The sequence below is a fragment of the Thermobia domestica genome, chromosome 2 (genome assembly GCF_964235325.1).
Source record: "Thermobia domestica chromosome 2, izTheDome1.hap1.1, whole genome shotgun sequence".
Classification (NCBI taxonomy): Eukaryota; Metazoa; Arthropoda; class Insecta; order Zygentoma; family Lepismatidae; genus Thermobia; species Thermobia domestica.
This window is the reverse complement of record NC_137455.1, coordinates 22,557,808-22,578,063: the sequence shown is the minus strand read 5'-3', so window position 1 is coordinate 22,578,063 and position 20,256 is coordinate 22,557,808. Positions and strand designations below refer to the sequence as shown.

Sequence of the window (20,256 nt, the reverse complement as noted above, 5' to 3'; positions counted from 1 at the left end):
CCAGAGATCATACTACTAGCTAAAGACGTGAAATTTTGGCCAGGACATTTTTCTCTTGAAAGCCAAGACTAGAATATCTCGCAAGTTAAGGTTGGTTTAAAGAGACAAGTTTTGCCGATAGATGGCACTACAGTCTTCGTATCTCTCCCATGTATTTTTTATCTTTCACGAAAATTCACGATTTCTCTTACAAATTTCAACTTACAGACTTCAGATTTTTAGAAAAGGAACTTCATAATCTATCGAAGGCAATAATCTGTGCCAATTTTTTATTTTGAATTTTCCTCATTGTTGAAATGGCTTGATTGTTCAAATGGATATCCAAATCTTTAACAGTGAAACTGTTTCAACAATGAAGAAAATTCTAAATAAAAAAATCGGCACGGATTGTTCCCTTTATTAGGTTATGAAGTTCCTTCTCCAAAAATTTTAAGTCTCTAGGTTGAAATTTATAAAAGAAATTGTAAATTTTCGTGAAAGGTAAAAATACATGGGAGAGAGAGGAAGACTGTAGTGACATCTATCGGCAAAAACTGTCCCTTTACACTAACCTTAAGGATGCTCAAACTCAACATATAAACATTTTATTAAAATAACTGAAGACATGTTTTAGACTTTGGAAGATTTGGCTTGTGAAGGAGTAAAGGGGAAGAGCTTTAAACCTTATTCTTCCCATGCGAGGCCTCGACACTTTTGCCATTTAAGACCTAAGCTCACATGTTTTACCTATATATTAAAATGTCAGGTTTATATGCTTGTGGTCAAGAGAAGTTTATATGTTTTGTAACCAATTCTTTTGACAACGGGGGGCCGCGGTGGCTCAGTGGTAGAGCGTTCACCTCTGGTGCTTGGGGTCCCGGGTTCGATCCCAGCCCCCGCCAAGTGAACTTTGTGGTGGACAAACACCGTGTGCGTTGGTTTTCTCGGGGTTCTCCCGTTTCCTCCCACTTTCTTCATTCCACCATTTCATTCATCACTCATCATCACCGTCTCCTTTAGCCTAACCGGCATAACTGTGGGACGTAAAACTCAAAGATTTCATTTCATTTTTTTCTTTTGACAACGATAACTCTGAGACCACAAACTCTAGAAAGATGCTGTTTTCACTGATCGATTGCAAATTTCGTGTAGATTGTTGTTCTAATTGAATATTTTTATTAAAAAATACCTGTTATTTCTTTGTTACATTTTTAGGGGTACTCTGGAAGTATTGAAATTTTTCGAAACACCACACTTTTGTATACGGGTTAGTATATCTTCCGGCGTTTGTTTCATGGTCAAAATATAATGGAAAACTAAGGATAACCATTCCTCCTGTCTAAGATGAATCTTTACTGTTTGGAGTGTTTTGCCCAATGGATACTATATATCACTGAGATTATAATTAATTGTGTCTCTCATGTATTTGCTTATTACATACTACATGGAAGAAGAAAGAAAAGTCTGATCATACACAGTGGTAAAAGTGGATCTGAAAAGGTAGGGGAACAGTAGGTAGCAGCATCACGTCACGACGTCCCCCTGCCTATCTTTGCTCATTGTATTTTTTAGGAACTGGGGGACACCGTACATACTATTTGAAGGTGGGGGACTGCGCCCTCCCACGTTCCCCCTTACTTTTACCCTCTTGATCATACGTGAATTAAACTCCAACCGGAAGTAGGCTCAAATCTTGCCAACGGTACACGATATCGAAAAAAATAATCGAAAGAATCTCCCCTTTATGTTACCCCTTGCTGATTTTTATGATGTCTTTCACTTATGTCTGTTAAGGAACATGTACAGATGTTGTGAGGAATGGCAAGGAGATTCATGCTCATATGTGAATGATGTACTAGGTAGAGAGCGCAGGTTCAGCTAGTCAATATAGAAAATAATTTCAAAAAACAAACATTGGCCCTTCTCTGCGTTGCAATTCTGTTTCAAGTGTTACGGGATATTTATGGGTAATCATAGGGTTCTGGGATTAATGTATTTAGCATTTACCGGCAAGTATATACATAAATAAATAATTTTTAAAAAATGAGTTAACGTTAGCAATTTCAAAAACTCTTCGATACTCTGAAGCTACATAAAACTCACGCATTATCATCTGAGAGTTGTGGAGACCGTGTTGTTCCTTCATTTCACTTTTTGTCTTCGAAAATGTATTCATTCCTTTCAGAATATAATCCATTGTTGCAACAAAGTTCCTTTTATTATATAACCCCCTTCCTCAGCGCACGTTGATTATTAGCAAATATTGTGTACTGTAGCCGATGTTCTGTTTTTCTTCTTCTTCCTTTAGATGATGAAAGATAAGGACCTATACAATAAAAGCGGTAGAATTGTTGTCCATACGAGAGCAAAGCTAATTATCTTTGCTCCAAAGAAAAGTTTGCAACAGCAGCGGGTCTCTCTCTCTCTCTGCAGATGATTAATGAGAAGATGGCCGCCTGAAACGTGAAGATGAGAAAACATGGCTGCCGTTCGATTATGACGTGTCAATAGGAGACAATGGTGCATCGCATTGCGTGTGTTAGAGAATAGAACGGTCAAATGAAATCCTTAAAAAGGAAATGAAGAAATAAAAGATGATGATGATAATGAAGTAGAAGCAGCAAAAGGGTTCACCGAAAGTGACTCTGTTCAATTTCTGCTTCTAGATTAGATGATGTAAGCGCTACATGAATATATACGAGGGTTTTGCTATATTTTTAGCTTTAGCTGGACAGTTAATTTCCTATTAATTTGAGCTTCGATATACCTTGAAATTTCACTTGAAGCTTACTTTCCATTACTTTGAACTTCGATACACCTTTTACTTTGGCTTAAAACTTAGTTTTCCTGTAAGTTCGGGGCAAAATTGTAAACAACGTGTCTGTTTTACAGTATAATTGATTTTTATATTTGTTGCTACCCGTGATCTTTGTTTTAGAGGGCAGGGTGGCTCAGTGGTAGAGCGCTTACCTTTGGTACGTGGGGTCCCTTGTTCGATCCCCGGCCAAGTAAGTTTGTGGTGGACAACATCGTGTCCGTGAGTTTTCTCGGGGTACTTCTGTTGCCTCCCACTTTCTCATTCCACCAATTCTTCCATCATCATTCACTTACCTTAATGATATCCCTTAGCCTAAAGGATAACGTAGGGCGTTAAATTGAAAGATTTCATTTATTTTAGATTTAGTACTATTAACGTAACGATCATAATTTTCATACCAGATGTTAAAATTCTTCATATAGTTAGTATCTCTTATTTATAACAAAACATTTTCAATGGAAAATAATAAATGGTTAAGCTGTTAAACAATATTAGAAGATTATATGTTTCGCTTTTGTATTTTCTTTACTTGCCTTTTTTTAAATATATATAAAAAATATCACAGAGGTGCTTAAAACAGGTCAGCAGGAAATGACGTCAAAAATATTAACATCGCAGTGTTCTGATATCAAGTTCATAAAACTAAGCTTTCCTATGTTGAGGAATTGGAAAGGGGGGGGGAGACCATGAAAAACTAATCATTATATATTATAAAAAGTATAATATCCTGTTGTAGATTCTTCTGGAAAGTAGTCTGTGCTAAACAAGTAATTTTGCGCTTTTTATTTATTTATTTATTTACTTATTTATTTTTTTGTTCTCAAAAGAGAAACTATACTTGTTGCATGTTTTGTTTGCCAAGCACAAAACAAACAAACAAAAAAGTAGAATTTAGTATTTTAAGTGAAAATTTGAGTTATGAAGCCGTAATTACTCAGTTCTTTTGTGGAAGGTGTTTCTACTTGTAATTCTCAGTTCGTTCGTACACTCTAGTTACTTTATTTCTAGTTTCTCATGGTTCTTAGGACGATCTAAATCTAAACAATTGAAGATATAAGGGAAGAAGAAGAAAGGAAAGAAGAAAAAATATTACCCTGTTGCTGTTTTACAGATTTAGAATACTCCCTTCCTACCTACGGTGCAGACAGAGAATAACAGAGCGTGAATCTTAAGAGGCCTAATCACTGAGAAATTAAAATACCGTTAATTTTACAGTAATTATGTGATATCTTCAAAATAGATAAAAGATAAATCGAAAAGTATATCAAGAGCGCGCTAGGCAGTATTATTTTGCATCAGGTACCGTTATCACGAGTCATCTAGTAGCTTTCCGTTTGAAGGCATTTAGAAACGCGAAAATAAATACCGATTTTCTAAATGACTGAAAATCGAAAGCAGATAAGTGAGTCGTGATAACGATATCTCATGTAAAATAATATTGTCTAGCAAGCTCTTGTTCCACTTTTCGACTATCTTTTATCTATTTGAAGATATCACATAATTACTGTAAAATTAGCGGTATTTTAATTTCGCCTTGATGTGGCCTCTTAACGGCTACAAACAGATTTCTTCGCAAAACTTTTCTCTTAACATCTTGAATAGACTTTCTATATTGGTGGAATTGTATTGTGGTGAGAATGCTTGAAGAGATTTGTTTCGTAGCTTACTCACAAGCCCGAGAGAGCGCAGACAAACGAATGGCACACATAGTTAGGGCGCAATTATTCAGTATACTAAGTCATCGAGATTTAGAGACATTAATACAAGATGTCGGAGTGAGGGCTTGGACGGAACAACTAGTGTTATTTAAAGGATAATCAAGCGTTTCTCTCTAATTTTTATATAGTGTCTCAGAGAGGTTTGGTTCTTAATTCTTAGTAAATAAAAACTTCGTGATAATGTGCTAAGTAGTTCTCATACTGAATTAGCGTTTGAAGTCGCGTTGATTTTTAAAATTACTTTCTTTGAAATACATTCGATACTTAAACACGAAATGTTACCAGTCGCAGTTCCTGTTTTCGTGGAGAACAGCATATCATTTGTATTCAAGTAACCTTTTTGTTACTACTACGTGTATGACAACTAATCTTTCGTGGAAAGTCTAAAACGCATGCAGTTGTCAAAACTGTTTACTCTCTCTGAATGAGTTCGCCTTGAAACTGCGACTAAAGTTGTTTTAATGGCCGTATTAGTAGAACAACATACCATTCTGATAATTGTCATTGCAAATAATCAAATACGTTGATTGCAATCTAATACGAGTCTTGATCGTAAATTATTCATTAATCAGGGCAATTCTGCAATGGTTTCCCAATATCGACGGTGTGTACCGTTAAGTGACTATGGTTTATCTATGTGTTATTGAAGTTCAGGTTTGATATCTAGTCCGCATAGCATGAGCAGCTAATATCGAGCAGATATTCATTTGGTTACCCATGAAGGACCTAACAACGGGAAGTTAAGTTTGGTTTTACAACATATTAAGGTTCAATTTATGGCCTGGGGCCATGGTTAAGTGGTATAGCTTTTACTTCTGGTGCATGGGGTCTTTGGTTCAACCCAAGCTTGCGCCAAGTGGACCTTATAGTGTACCAACACCGTCTGCGTTTGTTTTCTCTGCGTTCTTCCCAGCAGCGTCATTTTAGATTTTTGCTAGAAAGAGGGATGAATAAAGAATTTCACGTTTTTATTAGTATATTACAATTCAATTGACTAAAAAATATGTATTCCTCAAACTCAGGAAACAATTGCCCCTCTCCCCTCCCTAACTAACACCCCTGATTCTCCTATTTCCTTCATTCCACCACTTCATTGTAATCATCACCGTATCATTTAACCTCAGTGCATAAACGTGGGACGCGAAACTCAAACTTTCCTTTCACTTTAATTTATGGCCTAATGTAAAAGAAGAAACAGGTCATTTTCGGTACCGAAAGAGCAGTGTAGTTCAAATTTCACAGAATAGGGTGGAATTCTTTTCGACATTCAGAGATTTTCTTTTTTAAGTATATATAGTACAATCCAAAAAAAAAAAAAATGACTAATGACTCCGCTTTAAAAGTCGTATATCGTAACCCTATGTAGTATTTAGTCTTCCAATAGAAATGTATATCTCTTTGAATAGCTAGAACTTCTATAGTTGTTCTATAATGTATGGGGTTCCTGGTTCGGTCCCAGCTGGCGCCAAGTGAGCTTTGTGGTAGTCAAAAACCACGTGTTTGGGTTTTCTCAGGGTTGTCCCGTTCCCTCCCACTTTATTCATTCCACTACTACATTCATTTTTCCTTATCTCCTTTAGCCTAGCCAGCATAATCGTGGGACGTAAAAGTGAAAGATTTTTTTTAAATATTTAATTTAACCTAGCTTACGGATGAATATCCTTTCTTCAGTTCCACTTGTAATAGGTCAAAATCGATTACGCCAACGGGGAAAAATTCTAGTTAGTATGGTAGGATGCAGTATTAGAATCCAGGACCTTGCAGTTTATATTATATTTATGAACGCATTAATTACCTTTTTTCTTGAACCTGTACATGAAACTTTTGTATCTATTTTGGACGATTCACGAATCTTTGATTCAACGGAAACCTAACATGTGAAGTAAGTATATATTCCCTACATGGAAAGAGGGAGGGAGAAAAAGTGTCCTTGTGGTGGAAAAGGTTTCGGAAAACGGAAGTGGAAAAGCATTGGTGGCAAGGGATATGAAGGTAGATAAGACTGAAGGGCTAAATGGACAACGTACGCATACCAAAGATAAAGTCCATGATATATGTAACTACCAGGGTACCAAGTGAAAAAAATGAATTCAGAGCCCTTCCTTCCCCCTCCCCCCTCCTATTTCCTCTTCATATGTTCTTGTAAGAGAAGAGTGAATCTTGAACACATGTCATTGTGGAGTGAATGACTATATGTATATATGGAAGTAGGGTAGCGTAGTGTGAGAGAGATGTCGTAGTCCTTCTGAATGGATCAGGGGAGAAGGTTAGGAAAGATCTGTGGTCGGAGGCGTCACGATTGGGCGAGCAGATTAGTTCCATCATGGAGTATAACGTCGGCCTGTGTTGATTAGGCCTATAAAGAGAAGTATCATCTCACGCCCAATGTAAAAAAAAAAAAAAAAAAATGTCCCTCTTCTCTTTTTCTGCACCCCTCTGTATCTAGAATTTTGTTCCCTTGTATATTGCGTCCTCCTCATTGCATGGTGTTTGCAGTCTCTTCAACAGCAAAACGTCAACGCGTGTCGTTCACTCTCAGCTCGTTTCTTTCACATCTGGCAGTGTGGCAGAAAACAGCTTATATTTGTCTAGTGGTGGTAATCTGAATACGGATTCATCACTTTCTAATTGGGTAGGAAGATCGAGCAATAATTGTTGAGTGACATTGATTCTTTAGGACAATGTATGAGAACGGTCTACAGTCGAGTACATGTATGCAATATATTAGCTACATTTTGGTAACCAGTATGTGTTAAAAAAAAATGTTCAAAAAGTACTAGAGCGTAGTTTTAATTTCAAAGTATTGTAACAAAGCAAAGACAAATCGTAAAACAGTGATTTAGAGAAATCTGATCTGAAATAATATAGTTTTCCAGGGGACTCTCGATTCAGCCTTTCTGCTCTCATTTTTCCCAAGATACTTTGCGATCGGTGACGTCAAGTGGAGGTATCGTCAGGGATGTTATAAAATAGAGAATCTGCCCATATCACAAAATCGTGAAACCATACCTCACAGCTATAGGTATCCTATGATTTGTTATTTTCTTACCTGTGAAAGGTTATTTCTTCACACTCCTATTTGTACACCCATACGTGCAATATGTAACCATTGTATAATATAAATCTGAAGCAATGACTTCAATAAAAATAAACGACAGAGACACTACATGTCTACATATGAAGATAGCAATGTTTTGAGCCAACATATGTGATGGTCATTCAGTTCCCTAATAGGATGAAGACACACACGGGCAGATTCTCTATTTTATAACATACTTCGGTATCGCGACGTATCGTTCAAGGAAAAATGAAGTACTGCATACACAATTACGCTAGTTGGTGTGCTGTTTAAAGATGGGTAAAACTTCCGCCACAAGACATAACGGGACAGAGAGCCAATCAGAACGCTAAACGCGAACTGGGGTTACCTATTATTTTATATACCTTGATAGTTTTCATTGTTGAACCGAATCCTAAATCACGTAGAAGAGGCTAGATACAACTAGGGTTTAAGCTGCACTTGATCAGCAATCTGTCGATTGTTTTGACACAATTTTTCCATGTCTTATCCTAAACCACATTTTTCATTTGCATGAACCTACCCTTTCTTTTCGATATATTGTGTTATTTGGTTGGTATAGATCAATCGTCAGAGGCACGGTGGCTTAATGGTAGAGTGCTTACCTCTGGTACGTGGAATCCATGGTTCAATCCCCGCCAAAGCAAGTTTGTAGTGTATATAGTTTTCGTGAATTTTCTAGGGTATTCCCATTTCCTCCCACATTCTCATTCCGCCAATTTTCTCTAATCATTCACTTGCCTTAATCATCCGTCTCAGCCTAAACGGCATTATTGTGAAACATTTAAACTGGAAGATTTCACATTTTTCATTTTATATCAACCGAAGTCTTCCTTTAAGAGGCTTCATCCCGGCGAAATTCATGACTCACTTACCGTTATACCGTTATCATGACTCACTTAATCTGCTTTGGATTTCGATCCATTTTGAAAATCGGCATTTATTTTCGTGTTTTTAAACGGCTGAAAACGGAAAGCCTCTAGGTGACTTGTGATAACGGTACCTCATGCAAAATAATATTGTCTAGGGCGCTCTTGTTCTACATTCCAATTTTTTTTATCTATTTGAAAATATAACCTAATTACTGTAAAATTAGCGATATTTTAATTTCGCCTTGATGGGACCTCTTAAGTATTTTTTTTTTAAATCCATTCTCTCCATAGCTAATAACTGTAAGTAATAGCCTTAAGTATTTCTTATGTTCATCCTATTTTAAAAAATGCTAAAATTTTATCACTTTTTACGAAAAAAGATGGGAACGTTCTCTTCATACTGGTATTTTAATAGAATGAACGAATATGTACTTGCGTACTATTACATGAAAAATTTCTAAATACACAATAACTCGAAAATACTTTTTTAATAAATCTGGAAAACCAAAGATTCCGAAGAATCTTGAGGATAAATCGTTAAAACTTTCTACATACCTAATGTGTTAAACCTAGCGGTAGTTATGTTTCTGAAACCAAAATAGCTAGACTTGGCGGAAGATACAGTATCTTTGACTAATTTACACTTCAGATTTGAAGATTTTGTAAAGAAAGGAAGTTAAAAGAAAAATCAATCACTTAAATATTGTTCTAGTTACTTCTACTTTACTATATTTTAGTAAAGCTCTCCTACTTAACTTTTATATTAATGTTTTCCTGATTACTGAACGTACTATCTTTCACTTTAATACTTTTTCATTTACCGATAGTGCTATCTTTTGTTAAAGCTCTCCTACTTACTTTAATATCAATATTTTTCTGATTACTGAAAGCACTATCTTTCGCTTTAATGCTTTTTCACTTACTGATAAAGCTACCATTTATTAAAACTCTTGATTACAAAAAGCACTATCTTTCGCTTTAATGCTTTTTCACTTACTGATAAAGCTACCATTTATTAAAACTCTTGATTACAAAAACCACTATCTTTCGTTCTAATGCTTTTTCACTTACTGATAAAGCTACCATTTGTTAAAACTCTTGATTACTAAAAGCACTATCTTTCACTTTAATGCTCTTTCACTTACTGACAGTGCTATTTGCTAGTAAAGCCCTCTCACTTATTGAAAATTTCTTCTATTGAAAATTTCTAAATACACAATAACTCGAAAATACTTTTTTAATAAATCTGGAAAACCAAAGATTCCGAAGAATCTTGAGGATAAATCGTTAAAACTTTCTACATACCTAATGTGTTAAACCTAGCGGTAGTTATGTTTCTGAAACCAAAATAGCTAGACTTGGCGGAAGATACAGTATCTTTGACTAATTTACACTTCAGATTTGAAGATTTTGTAAAGAAAGGAAGTTAAAAGAAAAATCAATCACTTAAATATTGTTCTAGTTACTTCTACTTTACTATATTTTAGTAAAGCTCTCCTACTTAACTTTTATATTAATGTTTTCCTGATTACTGAACGTACTATCTTTCACTTTAATACTTTTTCATTTACCGATAGTGCTATCTTTTGTTAAAGCTCTCCTACTTACTTTAATATCAATATTTTTCTGATTACTGAAAGCACTATCTTTCGCTTTAATGCTTTTTCACTTACTGATAAAGCTACCATTTATTAAAACTCTTGATTACAAAAAGCACTATCTTTCGCTTTAATGCTTTTTCACTTACTGATAAAGCTACCATTTATTAAAACTCTTGATTACAAAAACCACTATCTTTCGTTCTAATGCTTTTTCACTTACTGATAAAGCTACCATTTGTTAAAACTCTTGATTACTAAAAGCACTATCTTTCACTTTAATGCTCTTTCACTTACTGACAGTGCTATTTGCTAGTAAAGCCCTCTCACTTATTGAAAATTTCTTCTATTTAAAATGTTTGCTACCAACTGCAAGTACCATTTTGAATTTTCAACTTCTACAAAGGGAGAAGAGCGAGATTCTAATGCATTCATGATTACTGAAAACATTGTCTTCTATTTACTGGAAATACTGTTTGCTAAGTCTTGGACCGCTCTTCCAATTTATTAATAACTTAAGACCAACCTTCAAATAAATTTACATCCAGATATGGACCATGATTGTATATACATCATAATAAACACCGCGTCGATAAAAGCAATAGAGAAAATTTCTGATCACGGAACTGCTAAATCCTTTTGATGCCTTTCCAATTTAATTACACTGGAAATCGCTGAGTCATGTATGAACAGACAAATTAAATTGTTTCTCTTTTTCACACTTCTCTCTTCTGAAGTGTTATCATCTTGTGCCAAACATTTTAGCCGCCCACACTCGGCATACAATAGAGTGTCAACGCCTTCTTGTAAAACGTTCTCCGTGAACAGTTAGTACCGGATGCGGCCGCAACTTTTGCATAATCCATCCACGCATCTCCCGTTTACTTTTTTTTTTTATCATTATCATTGGACGTTAGTATAAAATTTGTACTCTTGTTTTGATTATCCACTCTTTTATATGCTATCCTCACAAACGTTGGAATGTCTCCAAGAAGCTCGAATACCTTGTATGTGTATAGAAAAACCTGTCTTGGTCACTGCCTACACTGTTGCATAATTGTCTGGCGGTTTGTCCAAAGGTTAGCCGGTGTATAGTTGTGTGTGTGTGTGTGTGTGCTTGGAATAAGTCGGTTATTGACTTTTTTCTTCTCTCATCTTCTAATCTAATAACTATTTAGATTGCTAATAATGTATGTATTTTCATTGCCTCCACACCCCAAACACCAAACTGGACCAAACACCGAAAGGCTGTTAAAATTTTGCCAATTGTTAAGATAAATAACCGTTTAAAACGGTGCTGTTGCACATGGGAGTGTTGATATGGAAATCAGCGCGAATTTAAGTAGATCATAAGCTTCCTTCTTCCTTTTAAATATTATTATTTTCAAACAAACAGTACCATTAATAATAATTCATTTGTTTAAACTTTCACGATAACTATTCATTTAACTAAAAAGCATTTTTTTTTTCATCGTGTAAATTTTAATAAATATCAGCACATGTTTCAGTGGTTTAGCCTTTGCCAGAGGTGCATAGTTAAGATATGCATGTTAAGTGACTCTAGGTTATTACTATGGCTTGGGTTTCTATGATCTCAAAACTTCGAAAATATGATCTAAAATATACCAAATGAACCACAAAAATAAACAATTTAAAAATTCCTAAGAATAGCAATTTATTAAGACCTTACAAAGTTATTTTGGCCTGAATAAATATCTTCAAGCTTTAAATCATCAATCAGAGCATTGTTCACTCAATAAAGAGACAACCTGAATGGTTCTCTCGTTACCAACAGGGGCGTCATTTAGGAGGGCAGGAGGGGCAGTTCCCCCCCAAGAGTTTGAGGAATACATATACTTTAACCGATTGTCTACTAATATACTAGTACAAACGTGAAACTCTTTATGTCAGTGGTGTTCTTGTCCCCCTCAAGTGAAGTCTGAAATGACGCCCCTGGTTACCAATGCAGGTAAATACGTTATCTTAGTACATAATAAGTGAAACTCGCCTAAAATCTATGCAAACATGAGTTTTTTGTATCACTTGGGACCTATATACAGCCTGAAGCTAAAATAGGGTTCAGCTATGAATTTATTGATCAATAGAAACAGTATGTTTGTGTTCACAAGAATCAGAAATGTGTTTAATATTTAATTATAAAAGGATGCACATAAATAAAAAATATGACATTTGAAGCAAATCCGAGCCTAAGTTGTTATACATCTGGGATAAAGCAACAGGCGAGCCAGCATTAGCGAGCGTAATTTTATTATTTTCCGAAAATGCATTTACGTTTTGCATCACCGTCATCATCTAACGCGACGATTTCAACCAAATCTTTCACGATGACCAGGTTGAAGAAGAAAGAAAATCTCGAATAGCACATACCGCAGAGAAATTATCACCGACAGAGAGCTTCTTCCACCACATTCGGATGCAATGGTAGCGAGGCCTTAGTGTTCTGGTTATGGACCTTATTCGTACCTTTCATGTGTGTAATCCCATGTTCCCATATACTAGAGATTTTACTTTATAAAGCTCACTACTGACACATTCATGACCTGCAGACAGAAATTTCAAGAATAATACTAGCACGTCTTACAAGACGTTTTGTCCAGAGGCATGGGACGAACAAACAACTGTAAATATTACATGAAAGTTCAATGACATTTAATGATCTTAAAATGAATCAATAAGATCATTCGAAAAAAAAAAATCGATTCACATTGAAATCAGTGGCCTAAATTGTTTGTCTATCGGCCCAAGTCTAAAGGCTACAAATTTGAAGTAAATAAACTAAAATGTCGTTATATAACATCAAAATATTCCGCTCAAGTGATCCACGTCAAAGAGATATTTAAGAATGTTAGACTGCTTATTAATAATTTCCTTCCTTATATCAAAGCTACTGCTTTTAAGCTAGCATTTTTAAAAAAGAAGAAAAAAGAGTTTATTACTGTCTTGTCAAAAGATATGTAGGACCACAACTTCCAATCAACACTAATTATAATGATCAGAAACTGTGGTGTCTCTAGAATAATCTTTTACTTCAGCATTCCGTTGTAATTATGAAAATTAGCACATTGAGAGAACCAAGACCTTGTCTTGTATGTTGTTTTTCCACTGTTTCTTTTTCTTTTTTTTTTTTTTTAACTTGCTCGTCTGACAGCTCAAGAATGAAAAATGCTTTAAAACAAAAAGAAATAAAATGTAGACGCAAAGTGAAAAGCGGGAAACAGTCACGTCGATTTCAAGAAGAACGAAGCTTTTCTTACCACGCGTTGAAATCTCTGTAAAGTTGTGACAATGGTAATATTCACACAACCCAAGTCGTCTTCATTGGCTCGCCTATTAACTGCGAGTTGCTTCTATGGAGAAAGAAAGAAAAAAAAAAAACGTTGAATGTGGCGTGGCGAACGATTGCTTCTGCTTGCATGTCTTTTACCATCAATCAAAAGGGGGAGTTCTTAATCATAATGACAATTCCAGGGCGCAATACCACATGTATTTCTTTCAAAATGTTGTTGTTCTTCCCAAAATGCATCGTCTCTCGTTTGCCATCTTATTTCTCTTGCGCTTTTCTTTTTTCTTCTTTTTTTTTATCATGACAAAAACCGTGGAGAATCTGTAACAAGCGAAGAGGTTAAATTGAGCGAACGCTTTGGATTTTGCTCTCCTTCTTTCCTGTGTTGCGGGGTGAATTTGAGAGTTAAGGGTGAAGCGTTGATGACGATGGAGTGAGATTTTTAGAGGTTTGGGTTTCTAACGGATGGTTTGTTAGCTTGCAAAAGAGGAGCAAAAAGCACACGGGATGAAAATTGACGAAGGAATGGTAAGGTAAAGCTTAGGAGAGAAAATGAAGATATCACTTAATCGAGCACGAAAATGGAGGAATCGGGGAGGTTGATGAGTAGTGTGCTCCGAAGGTGGCGGAACTGAAACGAGATATTGGAAGCGAAGCGAAATATCAACTCTTAAACATACCATACCCGTAACAATGCTTCAATTTAAGCATTGTATATCTTTGAAATTCGTTCATTTTCATCAGTCTGTCATTTGTTATTTCTCGGCGACTTTTTAAAACTAACAATATAGACTACTGTATGATCTTGTGCAGCACCTAGGATATGAAGGAGTTGATTTAGTGGGCTCTGAATTGTATTGGCGCTTGTCTCCAATGCAGTTGACAGGTGCACAGATATCACTCAATAAGCCTTTTCCCCCCTGCACTAACTAACTAACTAACTCTATTGCCTATGGAACCCGGAGATTCAATGCCGCGTTTCACAAAAGCTCTCCACTGACTTCTATCCTTAGCTAACTGCATCTAGTTTCTACTTTGTATACCAATCTCTGCGAGATCCATCTTAATATTGTCCTCCCATCTGCGCCTAGGTCTTCCTAATGATCGTTTTCCGATTGATCTTCCAGTGAAGACTTTGAAAGCGTTTCTACTTTCTTCCATTCTAGCTACACGACCTGCCTACCTAAGCCTCCTAGACTTGACGACGCTAACAATGTTGGGTAAACCGTATAAACTATGTAGTTCCTCGCTATGAAGTTTCTACCATTCCCGTTCCTCTTGGGTTCAATATTCGTCTCAGGATCTTGTTCTCAAATACCGTACTTTTAGTCTATGTTCTTCCCTCAGAGTAAGCGACCATGTTTCGCAACCATATAGAACAACAGGCATGATTATAGTTTTGTATATTTTAAGCTTCAAATTCCTCGACAGAATTCGCGACAAGAGATTTTGAACCGAATAGTAACACGAATTCCCTGCTTTTAGTCGACATTTAATTTCTTCGTGAATGTGATTTTCGTCTGTTAATATTGATCCTAAATATTTGAAAGTATCCACTTTATCAAAAGTATTATTTAATATTTTAACGCATCCATAATTTGCTGTATTACGGTCCCGACGCACTTCCATGTATTTAGTTTTTTCTGCATTTACTTCTAAACCCATGCCCCTGCAAGCGTTTAATAAGATCTCTGCATTTCTTTCTATTGTTCTTCTATCATCCCCTATTAAATTTACATCATCAGCATATGCCATAACCTGGTGAATACCGTTCAACTCTCGGCCCTGGTTGCTATCTTTGATTTTCCTTATAGCGTTTGCCAGAACAAAGTTGAATAATAATGGCGACAACGCACCTCCTTGTTTCAGGCCATTTTCGACGTGAAAGATCGTGGACAAAAATTGTCCACGATAGTAAACTGCACTATCGCAGTTTAAGAGAATTTCATTTCTGAACCACACATATGTCCAGACTATGAGAAATACCTAAAACGTGGGTCTCACGTGGTATAGTGATGAAGAATGTTCGATATCGGAGTGTTTGATTTTGGAGGAGAAAAAAAAAAACGGTAATTAGGTGCCACATGAAATTGTTCCTACTAATAAGGTGTCGCCATAAGGAAAAGGTTGAAAACCACTAACATCGTGGTTATTTCGAGGTATATAGTCTGTGTAAGTAAACTCGTAGTGCAATTTGTGTCTTTATATCAGCATTCGATTACATCGGAAGATTTAGTTACGTTTCTATACAAAATCGTGAACAAAAACAATTTCACATCGTTTCAGTGACCAACTCATACATGAAATGTATCAGGTTAGTGCTGGATTTCAACAAATTTGGAAGTTGCCTATACGCTGTACCCTTTTTCTATGCCCATAGATAGAAGAACATTTAAAACATAAGAGACAACAGTTATGGTTGTTCGAAAGCCTTTAAGTATAATTATACTCAGAGGCATACTTCTGTGGAGGGTCTACCGGGTCCGAACCCTCTCTTCCTGCCCAAGACGATTTAACTCGACATATATTTGAACACTTTCTTGATAAAACTATACTTGTCTAGCAAAGAAATGATTGGTGTAGCTTAAAGATTTTATCTTAGTCTTCACACTTCCTTTTTTTTTTTTTTTTTTTTTCCATAGAGCAATCTAATTCTATCAGTTTTCTTGAATATTGGCTGCAGTACTTAACAATTTCTTAGCGTATTTCAGGGTGTAGAATAACTCCGTTTCAATACTATATAGACGTAGTATGTTGTAGCATTTGACACCCCCAAACTTCAGGCCCCTCGCAACAAAAATTTCTGGATACACGCCTGATTATAGTACCGATGGGTATACGGACAAAGGTGATATGTCCATGCCGTAATTTTTGCAGGTGACAACATTCAATGCATCTCACAAATCAGAGGTTCATGCAAAACTTTGTTTTTATTAATGGAATATTTACTGGAGGTTCTTTTGTTTTAATGTAATGTGCACCAATTGCAAAAATACTTCGGGCATTATCCACATCAGCCAAAACCTGACTTTCGAAGAAAAATGGACATATCACCTTTGTGCAGATACCCATCGATATATACTACTTTAGGGGTTGCCTGTCGAAAAGTTTGTTTCATATCTTGATGTAATTCTTTAATCAGGCATATTCGAGAAGGATATAAATTATCAAACTATTGATATACCGTAGGGACTCATTGTGACTTCGCTTTTTAATGTGGATGGCTAGTTAAAAATTTCCATTTTTTGGTCCACCTTTATTTTCTTCAATGAATACTTAGCATAAATGGCTACCAACGTAATTATTATAATGTTACGTTAATTACTTAGAACAGTTTTGAGTTAATCATGAGTAGAAAATGTGGTATGGCTGTGGTACAATAAACTCGATTATGAATATATTTAACCAAAAAACTCATTATTTGCTTCTAATTATACTTTATATCAGACAATGGAGTTCGTTCCTTGTGTTCAGAAGTCATTAGTGAACCAAGCGCAATATATAAACCTTCCCTGAAACTGGTGGAGAAAATTCCGCTTGAGCATCTGATCCCTTCCGTGGACAGAAATTCCTCTATCAATTTGACCGAACACCAGTAGCCGAAAACAGAAAATTATGTTCATCAACATGCCAAGAAAATTACCAGAATTTCATCTTCAACAAATTTGCCTCTTTTTTTTTTTTAATTTTTAAATATGTATTATCTTCAATTATTATTAAAAGGCACCTGTTTTTTATTTATTATTTTTTTTCTTCGCCTTTTTCATCAATATGCGAAGTGTAATTCAGGTAGCAGGCTACAAGAAGGCGACGGAACGCTGGCTAAGGTAGATGTAATTAATAAGAACCACCATTAGCTCATCGAGTGCCCTTGACTCTTCAATGTAAAACTCATTTTCCAGAGTTGCCAAGTCGTGCTCAAGCCAGATGATGCTTTTTAATCTTTTGGGAGATGCAAGCAATGCGAGAGGAAGAAAGAAGGAAAAACAAAAGTATTTTATATCTCATTTCTAAGAAATTGTTATAATACGTTGATGGAAGGGAAAAAAACAAACGAAAATAAACTATAGATATAAGGGTTTAATGGCAGTTAAGACAGTCATAATTTCTTTAATGTAAGTGTTTTATGTACCACAATAAAACATTGAGGGCTTTAGTTTTGATTAACCGTTGTTGTTATTAACTTACATTTAGATTTTTGAGCTAGTTGCTGCCATTATACAGGGTGGATCGTAAGTCACTTATTTCATTTCACGTGATTTCTTTTTGTTATCTATCAAATACAAAACTATGGTATTATTACAAATTGCATCGTAACATCAAGTTACCTCTGTCAAGTGTTCAAAATGTCCCTCACCAATTCAATGTACAAATTACATCTTTTAAGAATAGAACAACAACATATTACATCACTTTTGAGTTTTACGTCCCACGTTTATGCCGGCTAGGCTAAAGAAGACGGTGATAATGAGAAATGAGTGAAATTGTGGAATGAAGAAAGTGAGAGGAAACGGGAGAACCCCGAGGAAACCCATGCACACGGTATTTGTCCTCCACAAAGTTCACTTTACGGGATCCGGGTTTGAACCCGGGACCTTATGCACCAGAAGTGAACTCTGTACCACTGGGCCACCGCGGATAGCGGAAGTGGTCGAGCATTGGCTTCGGGAGGTTGTGGGTTCGATTCCCACTGCCTACCACCCTGACTGGGGTTTCCCAGGATTTTCCTCAATTCCTACCAGGCAAATGCCGGGATTGTACCTACTAAACAGGCCCTGACCGATACCTTCCCAAATCCTATGCATCGTTGTTAGATATCCAGTATAAAATGGCCTCTGAGCTGTATCAGGTGATAGTTAAATTATTTTCGTTTATTTATTTATCAAATTTAGAAGTAATACGCTCTTTTTAATTTTCTAGATTCGTAAAATAGAAACTTTTATTCTCGGAAAAGTAGTCCATTGAGCTGAGATCCTGTGATTGTGCTGGCTGGTACTCGTCTGCCAACCTATACACATGCAATCTTTGATAACATTTTATTATCTGTAAACTTATACAATTACAAATGAAACAAGGCTTAAATCCTCCATAAAATAATTTCTTTTAACGTATTATTCACGAACCACTCAATTAGGTATGTATTGTTTATATTAATTATGTACTCCTCTCTAGTAAACTGAGAACTGAATACCTGATCGTGTCAAGTTACTAAACTGCTGAATAATTGCCAGTGTATTCCAGAGCGGCACACGCTGTATATTCTGAATTGGACTAAATGATTTGAATTTTATAAAAATTTCATTATGTCAGTTCTACTGCTCATAAATTGTTATAATGTTATTTAAATTCTTATTTTCAGAGCGAAGTCTAAAAACGGTGGACGGTTACTGCGAGAGAAGTTGGAGAAAATAGGCTTAAATCTTCCCGCTGGCAGAAGAAAGGCAGCGAACGTTACACTGCTTACGTCTCTCGTAGAAGGTAAGTTTTTATCTTTGAGTGACATTTTTGTTACGTTCAATTATAGCATGCAGATACGTTCATTGTCTTCTTTAGCATGATAAAAAACAAGTGCAAGGACGTGTACAAGGCTATAATAAAAGGGATGAGGAACTAATATGGTCTCTGCAGTAAGGGAAATTGGGCGCGTTTTCAAAGGTATGATACATAGGGGACAGCAACACTCATGGAGAGAAATGCAGGAGAAAGGGAGCAGTTTTTAACAAAGAAGTGAATGATTTTTAGTTGTTTAAAGTGAAACAAAGGATATTCCTTCAAAATAGTATCTACCATAGACTCGAATAAACATTTCCCGTATCGCTGCCGACACATAGTTTCTTACCTTGCCGCAAGGGCGACACAAGTATTATTACTCTTTAAGAATCCAGATTCTTCTCCTGAAACCAGAACATAAGACGGGCCTTGTGCTATCTTCTCGGTTCTGCCAGTTAAAACATATGTGGAAACTTAAATGTTGACATTGCCTATTACAGAAGTTGATTCACGTATATTGAACCAAAATCAAAGTACAACTGTCTTGCGCATGTGCAATCCATCGCCGTGAGATTGTCACGAGACAAGCAACAGTATTTCGTTAGTCACGCAATAGAGTAAAAACCTGCAACATGGGCATGTAAGTTTATCGTGAAAGTACGCCTAACAGCCCAGAGAATCAACATAACGTCTATGTGGCACGAATCACGCCAGGAGAAACCTTCCCTGTACACTTATTTTGGATGGAGCAAAAGACTTCGTCGTTTCACAATAAACTTAAATGCTCATGTTGCAGTTTTTTTTTTTTATTTCATTCTTTTATTCATCCATGTCGTACATTATTGGTCAGAGACCAGTACATAGAACTTGTAAAATAATAAGAAGACATTTCAATATAATTGATTTTGCTGCGGACTGTACCAATTGTTGGCTGGGTGGCAATTTGTATGTATTTGTGTAAAAAAAAAAAAAGAAAGAAAGAAAAAGAAAAAAGAAAAAAAGAAAGAAAAAGTGAAGGACAAAATAAAAAAAGCAAAAAGCAAATGAACAAAACAGATATGGGCGGCACTTTCCTGAATATAGCTAAATTAACCTTACCACATACTAGACACAACAAACTAGGGGAAATTTGAGAAGAAAAGGGAAATTTTCTTAAGAAAGCCTATGAACACTGCTTATGCGATAGGAGTGTCTTTATCAAGAGATTATCGTAAAATGGTGCCATGTATCCGCTAGTATATATATTCTATGAAAGCATGCAATATAATACACACTTCTTTCTTATTGCTCTCGAATCTGGAAAAGAAATAAAACATTTTTTTTCTTTCTTGCTCTCTTCCTCTTATTAAAAAATAAATAAATAAATAAAATAAAAAAAGTATGTAAAATCTCTTGAGG

At 35.8% G+C, this 20,256-nt stretch overlaps 1 protein-coding gene across 9 annotated transcripts in view; it reads left to right on the top strand.

Moving 5' to 3' along the window:
• Positions 1–20,256, top strand: part of TfAP-2 (transcription factor AP-2) — a 1,022,457-nt gene that overhangs the window by 927,082 nt on the left and 75,119 nt on the right. For all 9 annotated transcript variants that reach the window (XM_081740097.1, XM_081740157.1, XM_081740115.1 and 6 more), the window contains one exon: positions 18,728–18,846. In XM_081740097.1, the coding sequence (XP_081596223.1) occupies positions 18,728–18,846 (119 nt within the window). The remainder of the gene's footprint in view (positions 1–18,727; positions 18,847–20,256) is intronic.